Below are 18,389 nucleotides of genomic sequence, written 5' to 3'. Positions count from 1 at the left end.
GAGACAGGGATTCGATTTTGAACAAATCAGAAGAGGAAATGTCATTTAGCTCTGAAAAAGAAGTTTTCTGTTTCTAGACTAGGAAGGAAGAGGCAAAGCACAGCTGGGCAACCCACTATTTCTAGCTTCTTATAACCCTAATAAAAATTAACACGAAGTTATCCTTTCTATTTGTAATTAAATAGTTAAGTGAACAGATACGTGTTTGTCTTATTAAAATAACGGTAAGCTGGAGAAAAAGCTAGAATTTTCTTGGTGATAGTTCTTGTAACGTGATATTAGAAAATACTGAAGAAAATCCCATAGCCCTGCATTAACCTGTTGGTTCACTTCCTTATAATTGTGGAAGTGTTGTCTGACTTAGTTTGAGCAAACAGCTAACTTTAAGGATCTGCAATCTGAAAATTTAATGCAGCTCCTGGGGAGGAGTGAATCTGTTCCCTTCATTGGAAGCTTCCAAATAGGATGGAGGACTCCACCCCTCCCCTTTATTACTTAAAAACCTCAAGTAATATAAGACACAGCCAAAATAATTTAAGGCAAAACCCTATAAATACAACAAAATAAGAAAAAAACCCTGAAGGCAAAAAAAAAAAAAAGATAATAAAAGACTAGATAATTAGGAAATTTAAAAATCTGGTTAGTAAAGGTACATTAGTAATTCTTGTAATTAATGTATTTTTTAAGACTATTATTTTATTCCTTTCTCTCTGGAAAATGAAAAATCCATTAGTTTTTTTCCTTTTTCTTTTACCCAGAAATTAAAGGTTGGTAAGTGGTAATTAGCACAGCTCCTGTCAAAGCCAGTTGCCTAATGGGGACCGACATTTGACTTGAGTTGAAAGAATGGAATATGGCTAATGTAGAGTTCATTAGTCCCAGTTGCTTTCTTTGACGTTCTTTTCTCCTAACATAAGAACAGGCATGCCGTGCTCTCTCTCTCCTCTCCTATTTTTAGACATATTGCTGTGCTGCTACATTTCTATTCTAGAAGGCCTGGAGGCACCGTGGTGTAAGGAAGGTAAGTGGCAGCTGGGGCAAAATAACTGTCACTCCACATTTGGTCTAGGGTTTGCAGACCAAGGAAGGTCTTTGCTCCTGCCCCCATCTCTGGCCCTGGGGTGGTGAAAGGGAACCATTCCCTACACTGACTCTGTGCTGGGTTCTATGCTCTTCCTCATACTTAACTTCATTTAACCCTTTTAATCTTGGGGCCTTAGGCTAACCTTACATTTTTGGAAACTACTGTCCCATAAGGTTAGACTCAACGTCGGTCTGTCTCACTCCAAAACCCATAGTTCTTTTTCCACTCTCCTATGCAGCTGAGATGCTTGGTGGGTTTGTTTCAAGTACAGAAGACCAATACCAACACCCAGGCCAGTCAACTAAAGCTCTACTGTGTATCTGACAGAAATAAGAAAACATTTTTCATTCAGCAGGGCAAAGATGGAAATGTTGACAGAATTGGTGAATAGAGATGCTATTCTATCATTTCTGGCATACAGGCTTCCTTTACTACTGGGCTAACTACACAGCGTTCACAAGGCTGATTTACTTCTCTTACACCACCAGCACAGTGACTACAGTTAGAAATCTTTGGGCAGTCATGTTGCAGACATATTAGGCCTTTTCCAGTTGGAGCTGACTCCAACTTATTCCACTGGTATTAACAAAACCAGTCATCTGGATGTAGAGTAGGAAAGACTATGTGGACTTAAGAGAAAATACAAATAAGTAGAAAGAACACTGGAATTAGAACCAGAAGACCTGCCTTTGAACCCTGGCCCTCCAATTAGCCTTGTGACATGAGGCAAGTCATTGACCCTCCCTGAGCACAACTTTGCTCATGCATAAAATGAGAGGCGACAAGCCATGCCCTGCTTATTAGCTCACTCAGTTTTGAGGGTCCAATGTGGTAGGTGCTGGCACAGAGCAGACTACAAACTGCTATAAAAATCCTCAACTGGCATTACTACCCCTCCAGGGGCATTCTGAAAATGTGTGGGGCTGTTTTCAGTTGCCTCAATACCTGGAGGTTGCTACTGGCATTGAGTGGGTGGGGTAGGATGTAGGATGCTCCTCTTCCTGCAAAGCACATGACTGTTCCACACAATGAAGAATCATCCCATATCCCACGTGACTTTTTTCCCCCTACCTTTTTTTTTTTTTTTTTTTTGCGGTACGCGGGCCTCTCACTGTTGTGGCCTCTCCCGTTGCGGAGCACAGGCTCCAGACTTGCAGGCTCAGTGGCCGTGGCTCACGGGCCCAGCCGCTCCGCGGCATGTGGGATCTTCCCGGACCAGGGCACGAACCTGTGTCCCCTGCATCGGCAGGCGGACTCTCAACCACTGCACCTCCAGGGAAGCCCCGCCCCCACCTGACTTTTATATGTCATTCTGGATGTTCATAGGGATGAAAACCTCTTCCAAATTAGCCCCAAACCTAATTCTCTTTTATATGTAAATACAAAGTATTTTTTCCAGTTATAACGTTCCCTGGATCTGTCAAGAATGCAGCCACCTTGTAAATCGAGGATAGATGTGTTACTCTGTCCAGAACATCACTGTTTTGGGAAATCCCATTATAAAGGGCAATGCTGCTTGTGGTATTTGAGTTGACAGTCACTACACACCGCGCCTGGCTGCCTCTTAACAGATTCACAGTAATTCAGTGGGTAAGTACACGCATCTGACAGCTTCATTGTGCCTTTCGTATGGTCATCTCCAGAAAGTGACACTGAGATACACACCATTTTGTTGGAAATTATTTTCCTTTATTTCTTCTGAAATACTACATTTGGGGGTATTATGTTGATGAAGGTATGCACATAGGTAGGTTATCAGCTCTGGCTTTCATTTAAGGATAATTAAGAAGGCATTATAAAATATGCTATTAAAAAAGAAATATTGGGGCTAATAAGTGAGAACCAAATACGTAAGGCATTAGTAAGAGCACGCTGCATAGGTCTGAGTCCTCCTTGAGGAAGGGCACAGCAGAAGGAAACAGTTCTTTTTGTTCTGTTTGTTTTCTGTACCTCTCCCTCGCCCTAGGACTTACTTATCGTTATATTTCTTTACTTAATAATTAGCCAATGTATCTGTTAATAGCATTCTGTTTTCCTCTAAGTATGCTTAAAAAGTAAGTCAAATAAGTCAGTAACTAATTATCTTTTCCCTGCAAAGAGACTGCATTGTAGATTACAAAATCCGAAGAACAAGCTTGTACAGAAACGGGGAATATAAACCAGAAGTCTCCTCTGCTTTGCACCCAGAGAGACCTGGAGTCATATCTCATGGAGACTGATTTAATGACCGTTTTATACCCCCTGCTGATAAAACACATTAGAAAACTGAAAAGTTTCACTGTGGTAATGCATATAATTTCACAATACTGAATTAGATATTAGAAATGGTGAATTACTCTCCATATGTCCCTATGGTCTGCAAATTTAATACGTGCCTTTAAAACAAACGAAAAAATTCCTTGAGAAACAAGTTTGTGGCCATAATCAACACTCTGATATGTCATCTCCTCTACTGTTATTTTGTGTTTAAAATTCTGCAGTTCCATCTTTAGAATAAGAATAGTGGGTCTATTACTATGATGGTTGCATAGTTCAACAGACTGAATCTTGAAAGAGATATACCATTTATCTGATGTAGAAGAAAAAAAAGTTAAAAAAAAATAGTGGGTCTGAAATATGACAATTTCTTTTCCCTGCCCTTTACAACTACTGTCAGAGAACATAAGAACTTGCAGTTAGAGGAGGTGGGATATTGCTGGTGCAGCTCTATGGTTCAAAATAGGTCAGAGAGTCCATGTGGAGATCTGGAATAGCTTTTCTGGAAAGGGCATGAAGCCTGTCTTCCAGCCTGTTCCAGGAGAACATTCTCAAAGGCAGGGGGTAGAGGAGTATGTAGGGAGCTACAAAGGTTAGGCTGAAGGTATTTACTGACACTGACACTGGTCACACTGGTTTTCTTTGGCATGCTTCTGGCTGCCGGCTATGTGGGGTCTCGTCTGGCTTGTTTGGGATTCTGTACTTCTCCAGGCAGCGAATTCCTCCTTGCTGAAATGCTCCTCAGAGAATACAAGCTCTGTACCTGCTGGAGGCGCAGGCTAAGTTCCTGATTACAGGTCTGTTGAACAGCTTCCGTCTTCTTTATGTCCCAGTTCAAAGCAACAGCCAGTGCTTTAGGGTCCTCCTTGGCAACCAACTGCGGCAAGAGTAAGAACCATTAAGAACCAGCACCTCTGCTGCTCTCGTAATTTTCTTTAGGGGGCTGAGAATCGGCAATATCAGTCTATGTCATGTCTTTATGCTGAAATGCCAGGTCTCCTTCATATTCAATTGTCACAGGCCTCTTCTCACCATACAACACCAACAGGAAAGGACATCTAGAGAGTAGTTTACTTGGAGCAACAATAAAGTCCTCCGCTCACAGGAAATTTAGCCAAGCTCAAGTCAGTACAGCTTCTTTCCCTTCTAGCTACACCAAGGAAGTACTGGGAACAGGGGCAAGGGTGAAGCATAAGAAGGAGCACCCAGGGACTTCCCTGGCAGCCCAGTGGTTAAGATTCTGCACTCCCACTGCAGGGGGCACAGGTTCTATCCCTGGTCGGGGAACTAAGATCCCACATGCCACTCGCCATGGCCAAAAATAAAATAAAATAAAAAATAAAAATAAAATAACTGAAACAACTGATGAAACAAAAACACAAGCTACAGCAAATCCCCCCCCCGCAAAAAAAGGAAAGAAAGAAGGAGCACCCACTTTGATGTGTTCCCTTCATCAAGCCTCCAGTTCCCTGGTCTGAGGGCACAAGATGATCCCCTCGAGTGGGCCTCTCTCAAGGATATTTTATGTGCTTCTATGGCCTATGGATCTTTTTCAACCACTGACAGATGCATCTCAGAAGCCTGAGTCCTGCTATTCCTCCCTGTCGGGGTCAGACATTTCATTACCTACTTTGGATCAGAAAATAATGTTTGATGATCTGAGGGAGGGCACCCATTTTGTTTAAGATTTGGATTAAATGAGATGTTTGCAAATGCTTTGCATAATAATGGGCAAATTGACAGCTATGATTCAAGGTCTGCAGAGGTGAAAAAAACCTGATACAAGCCTCTCCTTGCAAAGGTCAGGGTCCCTGGTGCTCGCCCACCTCCAAATCTTTACTAGACAAACTCAGCTCTGGCGCGGGTTTCTCCTTCAGCGCATTAAGGATCTGGCTCGTAAGTGCAGTTTCGGAGGAGCTCTCTCCAATACCCGTGTCAACTGCATCCCTCTCATCACCGAGGCCAGCTTTGGACTCTGCAAAGCAGATGTGAGACAGAGATCAGCACACCATGTACACATACAGCCATACCAACATCCAGCCAGAGCAGGCAGCTGGGCAGACAGAAGCCTGTCATCTCAAGATGCCAGCAGCTGTGGTTTCACTGTTCTTGACCACATGGTAAGCATCTGGCTCTCTCTCAAGGAGAGGCTCTACTGAGTTCTAAGTGTAACTCCCCCAGCCGATGAATCCTACCTTGCTGCTTCAACAGGATGCTGCCCTCCTTCTCCAAAGCCCGGAGGTAAAGCTCCAAGAGCTGCTTGGACTGACGGGCTTCCTCCCTCTGGTCAAGGACCTGCTGGAGGGCGTTTTGGAGCCCCTGGACTGCGACACGACTTTGGCTGAGTTCCTGAGCCAGCTCTGAACATGGGACATCAATAAGCATCTGACAAACAAATACGGACTTTAAGAAATCGGAAAGTACTTTCTAAACGTGATGTTATAGCTCTCAAATACATCAATTTCGCAGACTCATTACATCTAGTTCCCAAAGTTACCTAATATGGCTGCCTGAAAGTCAGGAAAGAGGCATGTAATTTTTTCAGTTTTCCTCTGGTGAAAAAATTAGGAAAATATTGCCTTAGTGCCTTATTAAAAACAAAACAAACAGAAATAGAGTCACAGATGTAGAAAACAAACTTATGGTTACTGGGGGGAAGGGGGAGGAGGGGTAAACTGGGAGACTGGGATTGACATATACACACTACTATATACAAAATAGATAACTAATAATGACCTACTGTACAGCACAGGGAACTCTACTCAATACTCCATAATGACCTATTTGGGAAAAGAATCTAAAAAAGAGTGGATATATGTATATGTATAACTGATTCACTTTGCTGTACAGCAGAAACTAAAACAATATTGTAAATAACAATACACCAAATAAAAATTAAAACAAAACAAAATCCTGATATTAAATAACCCATTCTACATTGTACAGAATATAAAGGAGGAGGTGTATGATCACTTGTACAATGAATCAGTATGAGGCTATTTCAAGCAAAAGTCTTTCTGATGATTTTTTTTTTTTTTTTTTGCGGTACGCGGGCCTCTCACTGTTGGGGCCCCTCCCACTGTGGAGCACAGGCTCCGGATGCGCAGGCCCAGCGGCCTTGGCTCACGGGCCCAGCCGCTCCGCGCATGTGGGATCTTCCTGGACCGGGGCACAAACCCGTGTCCCCTGCATCGGCAGGCGGACTCTCAACCACTGCGCCACCAGGGAAGCCCCGCTTTCTGATGATTTTAACATTAAACATTTTTATTATACATGTTCGTACTTTGAACGACTATTTTTCAAATATAAACTACTCAGCTTTTAAATGACGTGTTCAGTCTGTGAAATAAGGGAGACCTCACTTATCATACCCTAGATCTTAAGAAGGCTCAATCTTTTGGCATATACAGCATTAGATTAAAAATAGTCTTCAGGGCTTCCCTGGTGGTGCAGTGGTTAAGAATCCGCCTGCCAATTCAGGGGACACGGGTTCGAGCCCTTGTGTGGGAAGATCCCATATGTCGTGGAGCAACTAAGCCCGTGTGCCACAGCTACTGAGCCCTCATGCCACAACTGAAGCCTGCGCACCTACAGCCCGTGCTCCACAACAAGAGAAGCCACCGCAATGAGAAGCCCGTGCGCTGCAACGAAGAGTAGCCCCTGCTCGCCACAAGTAGAGAAAGCCCACGTGCTTGCAATGAAGACCCAAGGCAGACAAAAATAAATTTAAAAAAATAATAATTTAAAAAATAATAAAAAATAAAATAGTCTTCATAAGAGAAAGATCAAACTGTTGAAATTCTTGGAGAGTAAATCTAACTTCAGCTGCAGATTAGAATATGGAGCTTAATAAGAAATGCAATAATAAGCGTTTGCATTTCTCAAGCACTTACTATGTATCAGTGAGAAAATTGATGTAAAACGCTTAGGACAGAAAGTGACGAGGTGGGCTGCTCTAGATTGGGAAAGGCCTCTTTGAAGAGGTGACTTTATGAGTTATCCTTAACTTTCATATTGCATCAATTTTCGAACAAGTAGTATTAATATACATTCATAAGGCTCAAAATTCAAGAGGTACAAACCTTCTGAGGTAAGTACTAGTATTACCACCACCATACCAGATTAGGAAAATGAGGCAAGAGCAGTTAATAACGTCCCAAGGATCAGTCAGTTCTAATCCTCAGGACGCTGTGTAATTGATCCCTGGGCTCCTCCCTTCCCTCCCATCTGTTCTCACTCCCCATGGTCCCCGAGATGGTGGTACCTTTCCTCTACCTGTCGCATGGCCAGCCTCTGCCAGCTCCTGTCCTAAGCTTCCCTGTGGAGCCTAGCTGTCAGGGCCAGGCTCACTGATATTCTGGTATCCCTATTTTGGTAAGGACTGCTGTGCTCCTTATTCTAGGGGTATCATAATATACTAGTCTGTTGGGATGGGAAGGGATCTCATGACCCCTTTCTGTTTCTTTTTTTTTTTGGCCACAGGGCATGTGGGATCTTAATTCCCCAACCAGGGATCGAACCTACACCCCCTGCAGTGGAAGCGCAGAGTCTTAACCACTGGACCGCCAGGGAAGTCCCCCCTTTCTGTTTCATAAAAAAGAAAAAACAGGGCTTCCCTGGTGGCGCAGTGGTTGAGAGTCCGCCTGCCGATGCAGGGGACACGGGTTCGTGCCCTGGTCTGGGAAGATCCCACGTGCCGCGGAGTGGCTAGGCCCGTGAGCCATGGCCACTGAGCCTGCGTGTCCGGAATCTGTGCTCCGCAACCGGAGAGGCCACAACAGTGAGAGGCACACATACCACAAAAATAAATAAATAAATAAATAAATAAGAAAAAGAAAAAACAAGAAAGAAAAAAAATCAAGCTTGCTCCTGCCCTCCCTCTGCCTGGAACACTCTGGCCCCAACCTTTCCATGACAAGCTTCCTCTTGTCCTTCAGGGTCTCCTCTTGGGACCTGCCAATGTTTCTCAACTAAATTCTATGAATTTATTCTATGCACAAGCATGTGTGAAAAATGACACTGATCTAAGCTTTTTGCACCACTGACTAGAAGAGCAAGACTGATGACACCCACATGTCCCCCAGTGGGGGAGTCTCATTAAATAAGTCATGGTACAGACATGAAATGGAATATTATGCAGTGGTGAAAAAGAGGTGAGGATGTCTTTTATAAACTGATCTGGAATACTTTCCAAATCTTTCTTTAAGACAGAGCAGAGGGCTTCCCTGGTGGCACAGTGGTTAAGAATCTGCCTGCCAATGCAGGAGTCACACGTTTGAGCCCTGGTCCGGGAAGATCCCACATGCTGTGGAGCAACTAAGCCCGTGTGCCACAACTACTGAGCCTGTGCTCTAGAGCCCAGGAGCCACAACTACTGAGCCCGTGTGCCACAACTACTGAAGCCCGTGCGCTTAGAGCCCATGCTCTGCAACGAGAAGCCACTGCAATGAGAAGCCCGCGCACCACAATGAGGAGTGGCCCCCGCTCACTGCAACTAGAGAAAGCCTGCGCTCAGCAACGAAGACCCAACACAGCCAAATATAAATAAATAAATTAAAAAAAAATAAAACAGAGTAGAGATGCTTCCACTTGTGTGATATAGGGGAGGAGGTGAAAACACTTATGTATTTGTTTGTATATAAAATATCTCTGGAATGGGAAACTGACAGATTGGTTGTCTCCAGGAAGGGGAAGTTGGGTGGCTGGAGGCAGGAGTCAGACTTTTCCTGTATATCCTTTTTTTTACTAAACAGCTTAATTGAGGGATTTCCCTGATAGTCCAGTGGTTAAGACTCCATGCTTCCAATGCAGGAGACGTGGCTTCAATTCCTGGTCGGGGAACTAAGATCCCACATGCCCCGTGGCCAAAAAAACCCCCCAAAAACCCAGCTTTATCGAGATATAGTTAATATACTATACAATTCACCCATATAAAATGTATAATTCAGTGGGTTTCAGTATAATTAGTGGTCTTCTTGTGATAGTGCAATCACCACCACAATCAGTCTTAGAACATATTCACCAACCCAGAAAGAACTGTACCCATTAGTAGTTCCTCCTTATTCCTCCTCAAAACTCCCCACCAACCCCATCCCTAGGCAACCACTAATCTACCTTCTATTTCTATGGACTTGTGTATTCTGGCCATTTCATATAAATGCAATCATAAAATATGTGGCCTTTCATGTCTGGCTTCTTTCACTTAGCATAATGTTTTCAAGTTTTATCCATGCTGTAGCATGTATTAATACTCCATTCCTTTTTATGGCTGACTAATATAGTCCATTGTTTGGATATACCACATTTTATTTATCTAGTTATCAGCTGACGGACATTTGGGTTGTCTTACTTTCTGGCTACCTGTGTATCCTTCTATACCTCTTGGATTTTGAACCATGTGAAAGCATTAATATGATTTATTCACAATAAATATACAAGTGTAAAAAATCACCACAAGGTCGCCTCCTTCCAGGAGCCTTCCCGCCACTCTTGGCACACTGCCCTGTCTGACATGCTGCTTATTTTGTCTGCCTCCTTCCACCAGGACTTGAGTTCCATTAGAGCAGGGACTGTGTCTGGCTTGTTCACCATTGCACCCCTGTGCATAGAACTGTGTCAGGCAGAGGACAGGGGCTCAATAAATATTTTTTTGAGTTAACAATACTATTTTTATCCTAGTTCTACTGGAGAGGAAACATAAGCAGGGAGGCTAAGTTGCCGGTTCAAAGTCATAGAGATGGAGCTAAGATTTAGTCTGCATTCTTTAGCAGTACATCCTTGACCCACGCCTTGGGCCTAAATGGGTCTAGGTGGGGCCTTGGCGTCTGTGTTTTTAAAAAGCTCCACTGGTGATTCTGATGCAGGGTGAGGGGTGAAAATTTCCTACTCTAGGTGAGAGAATTAGAAAATGAAAAACCTTGGTTGTCATCTAAGAATTACTTAAAAATTAAGAAGCAATGAAATTATGGCAGGATGCATGGCGACTAAGGCGCTGGGGGAAGCACAGGCTGGAGGAACGTGGCTATGGGTTGTGGAGGAGGCTTACTTGGAGGTCCTCCTCGGACAGGAGGATGATGCTGGACAGGTCTTCTTTCAGCTGCCTGGCCACATTCTTCCACTTCAACCCTGCCCCGCTGTCTGTTTCATCTCTGTCAAAGGACTCTTGGGTAATCCAAGCCGTACCTCCATCTGATACATGGGAGAAAATGCCGGTCAGAGTCAGATTAACCGGAAGTGCTGTTTTCACTTCCTCCTCCAACTCAGATCTCGAGGATGTCGGCACATCCTTCCGACAGATCACTTAGAATAATTTAGATGGTGAAGGAAGCACCTTTTCTCAGGGATTCATGGGGAAGCCAATCCCCATCTAGGACCTTAATTTTCCCTCTTGTTCCATCTTCCATTTCTTTCTTTCTTTTTTTTTTGGCTGCAGCATGCGGGGATCTTTGGCATGAGGGATCATTCGCTGCGGTGCGTGGGCTTCTCTCTAGTTGTGGCGCGTGGGCTCCAGAGCACATGGGCTCTGTAGTTTGTGGCACGTGAGCTCTCTAGTTGTGGCGTGTGGGCTCTCTAGTTGTGGCGTGCAGGCTCAGTAGCTGTGGCGCGAGGGCTTAGTTGCCCCGTGGCATATGGGACCTTAGTTCCCTGACCAGGGATCGAACCCACATCCCCTTCATTGGAAGGTGGATTTTTTTTACCAGTGGACCACCGGGGAAGTCCCCATCTTCCATTTATTTCTGTGTGAAACTGCTCTGTATTCTTTTATGGAAGGAAGCCACTTAAATCCAATGTATGCTTATGCATACCCAGGATACTGTCACACTTCCCTTTAGGTTAGTTTTTTTTTTTTTTTTTTTTTGAAGTACGCGGGCCTCTCACTGCTGTGGCCTCTCCAGTCGCAGAGCACAGGCTCCGGATGCGCAGGCCCAGCGGCCATGGCTCACGGGCCCAGCCGCTCCACGGCATGTGGGATCCTCCCGGACCGGGGCACGAACCCGCGTCCCCCGCATCAGCAGGCGGATTCTCAACCACTGCGCCACCAGGGAAGCCCTAGGTTAGTTTTTGTGTCTGTGGGTGTGTTCTATTTCTGTATCCAAAAACATTCATCCTCATCAGCACTTCTCCTGTGCTTGGGGATGGGTCTTATCCTTGACTGGAGCAGCTGCAGCCACTGTTCACTGTCCCTTGGGCCCAAGTACAAAGGTGGCTGGGAAAGCCATCGCTGAAGGGTGACTTCCTCACTTTAGTGGCCTAGGGACTTTCCTCAAGACACTTCTTTAGCTCTTTGATCCTTGCCCGTCAATATTAGTTCCCTTTGTATTTCCAGTGAGGATGATGCTAATGATGGTGACAGGTAATATTTATTTGTCTTACTGTGTACCAGGTAAGATCTAAATGCTTTCTATCAGTGGCTCTCAACTGGGAGTGATTTTGCCCGTCCCACCCCTAGTAGACATTTGCCAATGTCTAGAGGCATTTTTGGTTGTCACAATTAGGGTGAGGAGATGCTACTGACACCTAGCAGGTAAAGGCCAGCAATGCTGCTAAACATCCTGCAAGACACAGGACAGCAACCCCACAACAAAGAATTCTCCGGCCCAAAATGTCAGTAGGACTGTTGAGAAGCCCTGGCTTGATATGTACTATGTTCTAGTATCCTTACAACAACGCTAGGAGACAGGTACTGTAATTATTATCTCAATACGGGGCTGAAATGTTAGATAATTTGCTCAAGGTCACATGGCTAGTAAATGGCAGAGCCAGGATTCAGACCAGACAGTCTGACCCAACCTGCGGCACAGATCTCTCTCCCTTGCTGCATTTTAGTTGCTGTCGGTCTGTGAGTTATTTGAGAACTGAGCCCGTCTCATTCATCTTCATCCCCAGACTCAGCACCGCTCTGGTATACAGAAGGTGCTCAGTAAACGTTTGCTGCATAAATGCTTAAAACAGCCAACCAAACAGCAACCAGGTGCCTATGTAGTAAAATAAATCATGATGGATAGTATATAGTATATACGGCCAGCATTTCTTACCTGAATTGTTGTACGCCCACTTCTCATTCCCAGCCAGTGCCACAAACTTAGTATTGGCAGGAAGACACAGGAAGTAATCGTCATCATCCACTATGGTGCCATCCTCTGCCAGGACCAGGGTGACTGGTGCCAGGGACTTGTCAATGGCCAGAATGTCACAAGCTGAGAGGAATAAAATATTTGGTAATTGACAAGTATCCATAGGGAAATTACATCTGTCCTTGCACTCTCAATATGTATGCCCCGGGACTTCCCTGGTGGCACAGTGGTTAAGAATCTGTGCCAATGCATGGGACACAGGTTTGAGCCCTGGTCCAAGAAGATCCCACATGCCACGGAGCAACTAAGCCCATGTGCCACAACTACTGAGCCTGTGCTCTAGAGCCCGCGAGCCAGAACTGCTGAGCCCATGTGCCGCAACTACTGAAACCCACATGCCTAGAACCTGTGCTCCGCAACAAGAGAAGCCACTGCAATGAGAAGCCCGCGCACCGCAGCGAAGAGTAGCCCCCGCTTGCCTCAACTAGAGAAAGCCCCCACGCAGCAACGAAGACCCAGTGCAGCCAAAAATAAATTTTTTTAAAAAAGTATGCCCCCAGAGCCTAGAAAAATCCCTGGTAATAATAACTATAATAACTATAATGATGACCACTAGTACTAATATAACACTTACCATGTCCCTGGTACTGTACTAAGTGCTTTTCACATACAGCATTTAATCTCCTAAAAATCCTATAACGCAGATACTATTGTTACTCCCATTTTTACGGATGTCAAGCCCAAGGCTCAGAGAAGTTAAGTAATTTGCCCAAGGTCACACAGTAAGTGGCAGAGCCGGCATTTCAACCCACACAGTCTGGCTCTTGAAAATGTGTTTTTCTTCCAGCTACTCTATACCCACATTAGGATGCACTTGAGCCTTTTCTTGGATGAACAACAAACCAAAGTCTGATTTGATTCCTTGAGAACAAGCAGTCTTTCATTCATTTCCTCAGTGGTCTACTCAAATTCTCCCATGTGTCAAATGTCACAAAGAAAAAAGAGAAAAAGAAAAGAAGAAAATTATAAAAAAGAAAAGAAAAAAAATGACTTTATGTTCTCACAGTATCTTTCTTGGCAGCCTTACTAACCTATAGGAAAGTATAAGAGAAGCAGAAGGCAGAAGTTTGTAACAGTAGCTTTTCATCTTTATGATCACTGGGCAAGAGGCTTTGTCCAGGGCAGGTCTGTACCATCCCATTTAGTAATGGCAATGCCTAAAATGCTCATGGGACTAGAGTAGGCAGAGAAGTAGCCAAGAGACTACAAAGATCATTGGGCAATGCTGTCTTCCACCCAAATAGAACAGCAAGCCTTGTATAGGCCGAGCTCCAGAAACACAAGCACTTACATAAGCCTCTGTGCCAAATGCATCCAGCCACCGCACGGATGGGGCACTAAAACTTAAGCAGCTTCATGCCAAGCAAAAAATATGTAAACACTTATATGGCAAAAACCATGTCACTAAAGCATTTAGAGTGCTTTGGCTGTTCCTGCATCTCTGAAAGACATCTGTCTGATATCTATTGGGCTTGGTGACCCTGGGAGGAAGCCCTGAACACGCTGACACACACGTCCACTACATGCCCGGGGATGACACACACGTTTAACCAATAGAACTTCTTTGGGTAAGCAATTTACTGCTACAGGCCAGCAACATGTAAGTCATTTGAATATCTCATCTCCTTCCAGAGTCCCAGTCCTGTGGATCAGGGCTGGAAATACACCCACTTTGCTGATGAGAAAACTGGGGATGGAGAAATGGTTAAGTGCAAGGTCAGGCAGCTAGTAACGGTATGCGGCTCAGAATTTCTGTCAGCTCGGTCACTCACAACAGACGTTCCTTGTCTGGCCCTCCCGGATGGTCGGTAACAGCTCCCTCTTTACCGCACAGGTACCTGCCAGAGCTGACTGTGGAAACCCGCTCCCACCCCGCCATAGGCTCAGCTGGGGGACCCAGTACAACCTTAGGGAGCCTGAGTGGCAGGAATACAGTGGACTGAGTTCGATCCAAAATCTGAGTCATCTGAGGCGAGGCACCGAAGTAGAGTCTGTCTTAATTCGCATATTTTTTCCCGTCTGCCTCTCCACCATATGAATCTCACACAAGATAAATTAAGTTAAAGTGCCGGAAAACGCTATGAAACTGCTAAGTCGCCATACCCACCTGAGTCATCTCTGTTCCAAGGCTCCACTCGAGAGACAAGAAGCCCCAAGTCGCCTCTCCTGACCCCGCCTTGCCCCACCGGACATCCCCACCTCTCCCCGGGTCCCTTCAGCCCGGGCCCCGGCCCCCCAACTCCTCGCCCCCGTCCCCCCAAGTCCTCGCCCCCGTCCCGTGCCAACCCTTGCTCCTCAGCTCCTCGAGGCAGGAGGCCGCCACGCCGTGCTGTTCCCGGCTGTGGTTGCGACACAGGAGACACTGCTTTAGAGCCCGGATCTCGCTGGGTTCTGGAACGCTGGGTCCCCCGACCACCTCCGTCATCTTCAGGGTCTGACCTGACCAACGCGGGGACGTCAGGGGGGCTGGGCGCGGGAGTCCTACCCAACTCCACCCCCACGGCATGCCGGGAGATGTAGTTCTCGCTGTAGCAAATCACGCGTGGGACCAAGGCACGCCGGGAGATGTAGTTCTAGTTGCAGCTAATTCCCTGCAGCCCCGGGGGCATGCCGGGAGCTGTAGTCTGTGGGTTCCAAGCCGACTTAGGTCGCGCAATCCAGACGCCGGAGGTGTTTTTTTTTTTTCTGCCTTATATTAAGGAGTTGCATTCGCGCGTTCAAAATGAGGTCAACAGGGATTTATTTTGTATTATGAAGGACACGCCCGTATACTCCCTTGAATTGTTACAGCACTCCTTTCTATATATATAGATAGATGCAAGATATTAATACATAAAGCAGTGTCATTGTACTGTGTTAATTTGTTTTTCCTTTCCAACCTGAACAAATCTATAAAATGTCCCAACCTTCACGCTGATCTGAAGGAAGTCAGTTTTAAAAAGTGATGAGTGTAGCTTTCAGTCTGGCTGAAAACATAACAGAGAAGCATAAGTTACTCGCACATTTCCACTCTTTTTTTTTTAACACTAAAGAGGGTTTTAATTATGTAGTATTATCTATAAGTACAAAGACTTTCCCAATCACGTCACTTAGAGATAATTTTATCCACTGCTCTGTTTGGCTGCCAGTCTCTTGTCTCTCTCCTCAGCAATGGTAAGGCGGATACCCTTTCCACGAGGAAGAGAGATCCATGGTTTGTTGCCTTTGCCAATAACAAAAATGTTGGAGAGCTGCGTGGCAAAGCTATTGCCGTTGGCATCTTTCACAGGAACTGCATCAAAAGAACCAGGATGTCTCTCCCGGTTAGTGATCACACCAATTCTTCCCAGGTTAGCACCTCCAGTCACCATGCACAGGTTACCAGTGTCAAATTTGATGAAATCAGTAATCTTGCCAGTCTCCAAATCAATCTGAATGGTGTCATTCACCTTGATGAGGGTATCAGGGTAGCGGATGGTGCGAGCATCATGGGTCACCAGATGAGGGATTCCTTTTGTCCCCATAAAGACCTTTCTCACTTTGCATAACTTATACTTGGCCTCCTCAGGTGTAATACGATGAACAGCAAAGCGACCCTTGGTGTCATAGATCAGACGAAAATTCTCTCCAGTCTTGTCAATGCTGATGACATCCATAAAACCAGCAGGGTAGGTTATATCAGTGCGGACCTTGCCATCCATCTTAACGAAACGCTGCATGCAGATCTTCTTTACTTCATCTCCTGTTAAGGCATATTTAAGTCTGTTCCTTAGGAAAATAACTAGAGGGAGACATTCCCTCAGATTGTGGGGACCGGTAGATGGACGAGGAGCAAACACACCAGTCAGTTTATCCAGCATCCAATGCTTTGGAGCTGCTACGCGCTTCAGGTGCTTCTTGGGACCACAAGCCATGGCTGTGCTAGGCACGGAAATAGCTCCACTCTTTCGATTCCCTGCTTCAGCTCTGCAAATTGGGTTGGGACCTCGGAACGAAATGCTTAAATAACTAGATTAAACATTAAGGTCTCAAAGAAACCAGAGACAAAAGGGTAAATGCGAACCACATCACTGTTGAGATTGTTTAGATGCTGCTTGACAATATATTTGTCTTTGTTCTAATACCGTTACTTATGGAAAAGTCTGTGTTTTTCACTCCTGAAAAACTAACATTTAAGATTAAAGTAATAATTTAAAAATTATCAGAAAGTTTCCTTGCTTAAAAAGGGGCATTCTCCGCGCACCGCGATGAAGAGTGGCCCCCACTTGCCGCAACTAGAGAAAGCCCTCGCACAGAAACGAAGACCCAACACAGCCATAAATAAATAAATAAATAAAATTTTTAAAAAGGGGGGGGCATTCTATATAAACAAGGAATAATTATCAGCCCGTATTCATTCAGGGTCAATCTCTTTCATATTTTGTTTATTAAAGGAAATCAGATATTATGAGAAAAAGACATGTAAAATTGTTTGGTAGGAGGAATTGTTAACTGAGGCAACCCTTTTGAATACACCATCATTGATCAAAAAACAACTGCAATGTAACTGACTGATAGTTCTAATGTATGCAACCCTTTCGTATAATTTCACAATTAGCTTAAAATCTAACAACTCAACCGCTATAAAGTGAAAACGGTTCGTAGAAGCCTCTCCTCTCCAAAAAGCCCCCTCTTCCGAGTTCTCCTAATAGACCTGCATACCGTTATCAGACTCCTAGCTCCAAGATGTAATTGCGTGTGTGTGTGTGTGTGTGTGTGTGTGTGTGTGTGTGTGTGTGTGTGTATTTGGCCTAGACTTGAGAGCGGGGGTTGAGTCTTGCATCTTTTTATTTCTCGCGGCTACCAAAGTGCCTGGCAAATGGTAGGCACCCGACTGAACCATCAGTTAATTAATTTATTTCCAGGTTTCTTCACATTCGTTCATTTATTAAATACTTAGGGTGTCCCTACATGTGCCCAAGGTACTGTGAAGATGGGCAGAGATTTAATTCAATAAGTATAATATACATATAAGAAAGCAAAAAGGACAGGCATCGTTCTTGCTGGAAAGCAGAGACCTAATGGAAACAGTAAGCGGTGTGGGGGACGTGGGAGCTCCCCTCTCCTCCCCGGGCGTCCCCCATCGACAGCTCAGTTCCGGCTACTTTAGTCTGGGCGAGAGAGCGGGAGCGAGGGTGCTTGGGAGAAGCCTCGCCCAGCGGCGATAGACTAGTCAGGCCTCAGAAAGATGGCGTCTTCGGAGCAGGCAGAGCAGCCGAGCCAGGTGAGGGTAGTGGGACTGCTCCGCTGTACTGGCGGGGATCCCGCTGGAGGGGGGCGCTCGGCGGGTGGCTGGGAGCCCGGTGGGGACCCTGAGCCTCGGAAGCCGGGGGCTCCGACCTCTTGCCCCCTCCGGGGCCCCGCCCCTCCCCGGGTCCTCGCCGCCCGGCCCCTCCCCGCGTGACCCCTCCTTGACCACATTCCCGAGCAGGGGCCCGGGGGCGCCCGAGGGCCCCCCCCACTTCCCGCCTGCCAGCCCCTCGGGTCCCACTTGTACTTGGCCACGTCGGTGGCGGGACCCTTGAGAGGCCCCCCAGGCTTGAGCTGCGAGGGCCCCTGCTTGAGGAGAGGGGTGAGAGAGGCTGGATCGTTCCCGGCCCTTCCCTCTCGGGATAGGCCTTACTCCTTCAGGGTTCCCTCTCTCTCGCAGCCTCAGCCTTCTGGGTGGCCCCGCTGCCAGCCTCTTCGTCTTTAGTCACCTTTGCGTTTCCCCTGCCAAGTTGGAGGGGGGGGAATGTACTTGGACACTCTCAGTGCGTTGGTAGGAAGTGGACTCACTGTAATCAACCGACGCCACCGAGCTTTTGGTTGGTGATCCGTCTTTGCTGCCCACAGTTAGGTTTTCTTGGCCAGGAGCTCTAGCTTTTCAGCCACAGAATCAGCCGAATCCCACTCCA

At 45.8% G+C, this 18,389-nt stretch overlaps 3 protein-coding genes and 1 non-coding gene across 4 annotated transcripts in view; 2 read left to right on the top strand and 2 right to left on the bottom strand.

Annotated features, from left to right (window-relative positions):
- Nucleotides 1-2,751: 2,751 nt before the first annotated feature.
- On the bottom strand, nt 2,752-14,935 carry DFFA (DNA fragmentation factor subunit alpha). The gene is made up of 6 exons (XM_027110226.1): nt 14,761-14,935; nt 12,376-12,537; nt 10,386-10,528; nt 5,536-5,725; nt 5,167-5,315; nt 2,752-4,217 (listed from the first exon to the last, which is right to left on the bottom strand). Exons 1-6 carry the CDS (start codon nt 14,897-14,899, stop codon nt 4,005-4,007), a joined length of 996 nt encoding a protein of 331 aa, XP_026966027.1. The 5' UTR covers nt 14,900-14,935; the 3' UTR covers nt 2,752-4,004.
- LOC113622474 (small nucleolar RNA SNORD77) lies at nt 3,596-3,664 on the top strand. Its single transcript, XR_003433519.1, has one exon. It is a non-coding gene; the product is annotated as a small nucleolar RNA SNORD77 (small nucleolar RNA).
- A 627-nt stretch (nt 14,936-15,562) lies between the features above and the next one.
- LOC113622213 (40S ribosomal protein S4, X isoform-like) lies at nt 15,563-16,382 on the bottom strand. Its single transcript, XM_027110227.1, has one exon. The coding sequence runs from the start codon at nt 16,365-16,367 to the stop codon at nt 15,576-15,578; it is 792 nt and encodes a 263-aa protein (XP_026966028.1). The 5' UTR covers nt 16,368-16,382; the 3' UTR covers nt 15,563-15,575.
- A 1,282-nt stretch (nt 16,383-17,664) lies between these two features.
- PEX14 (peroxisomal biogenesis factor 14) overlaps nt 17,665-18,389 on the top strand; it is a 137,540-nt gene continuing 136,815 nt past the window's right edge. The window contains exon 1 of the mRNA XM_027110222.1: nt 17,665-17,716. Within this exon, the coding sequence (XP_026966023.1) occupies nt 17,681-17,716 (36 nt within the window). The 5' untranslated portion in view covers nt 17,665-17,680. The remainder of the gene's footprint in view (nt 17,717-18,389) is intronic.

Source organism: Aethalodelphis obliquidens, unplaced genomic scaffold, assembly GCF_003676395.1.
Source record: "Aethalodelphis obliquidens isolate GAN/ISIS:26980383/991018 unplaced genomic scaffold, ASM367639v1 scaffold9, whole genome shotgun sequence".
Lineage (NCBI taxonomy): Eukaryota > Metazoa > Chordata > Mammalia > Artiodactyla > Delphinidae > Aethalodelphis > Aethalodelphis obliquidens.
This window is presented reverse-complemented; position numbering and strand designations above follow the sequence as displayed.

Excerpts from the sequence above, each read along its gene's own strand:
- DFFA (XM_027110226.1), bottom strand. The coding sequence starts at position 14,899 with ATGACGGAGGTGGTCGGGGGACCCAGCGTTCCAGAACCCAGCGAGATC. Across the intron at positions 5,726-10,385 it reads TGTCCGAGGAGGACCTCCAA|ATGCTTATTGATGTCCCATG; the intron begins GTAAGCCTCCTC and ends TTTGTTTGTCAG. Across the intron at positions 4,218-5,166 it reads TGTCTAGTAAAGATTTGGAG|TTGGTTGCCAAGGAGGACCC; the intron begins GTGGGCGAGCAC and ends CTCTTGCCGCAG.
- LOC113622213 (XM_027110227.1), bottom strand. The coding sequence starts at position 16,367 with ATGGCTTGTGGTCCCAAGAAGCACCTGAAGCGCGTAGCAGCTCCAAAG.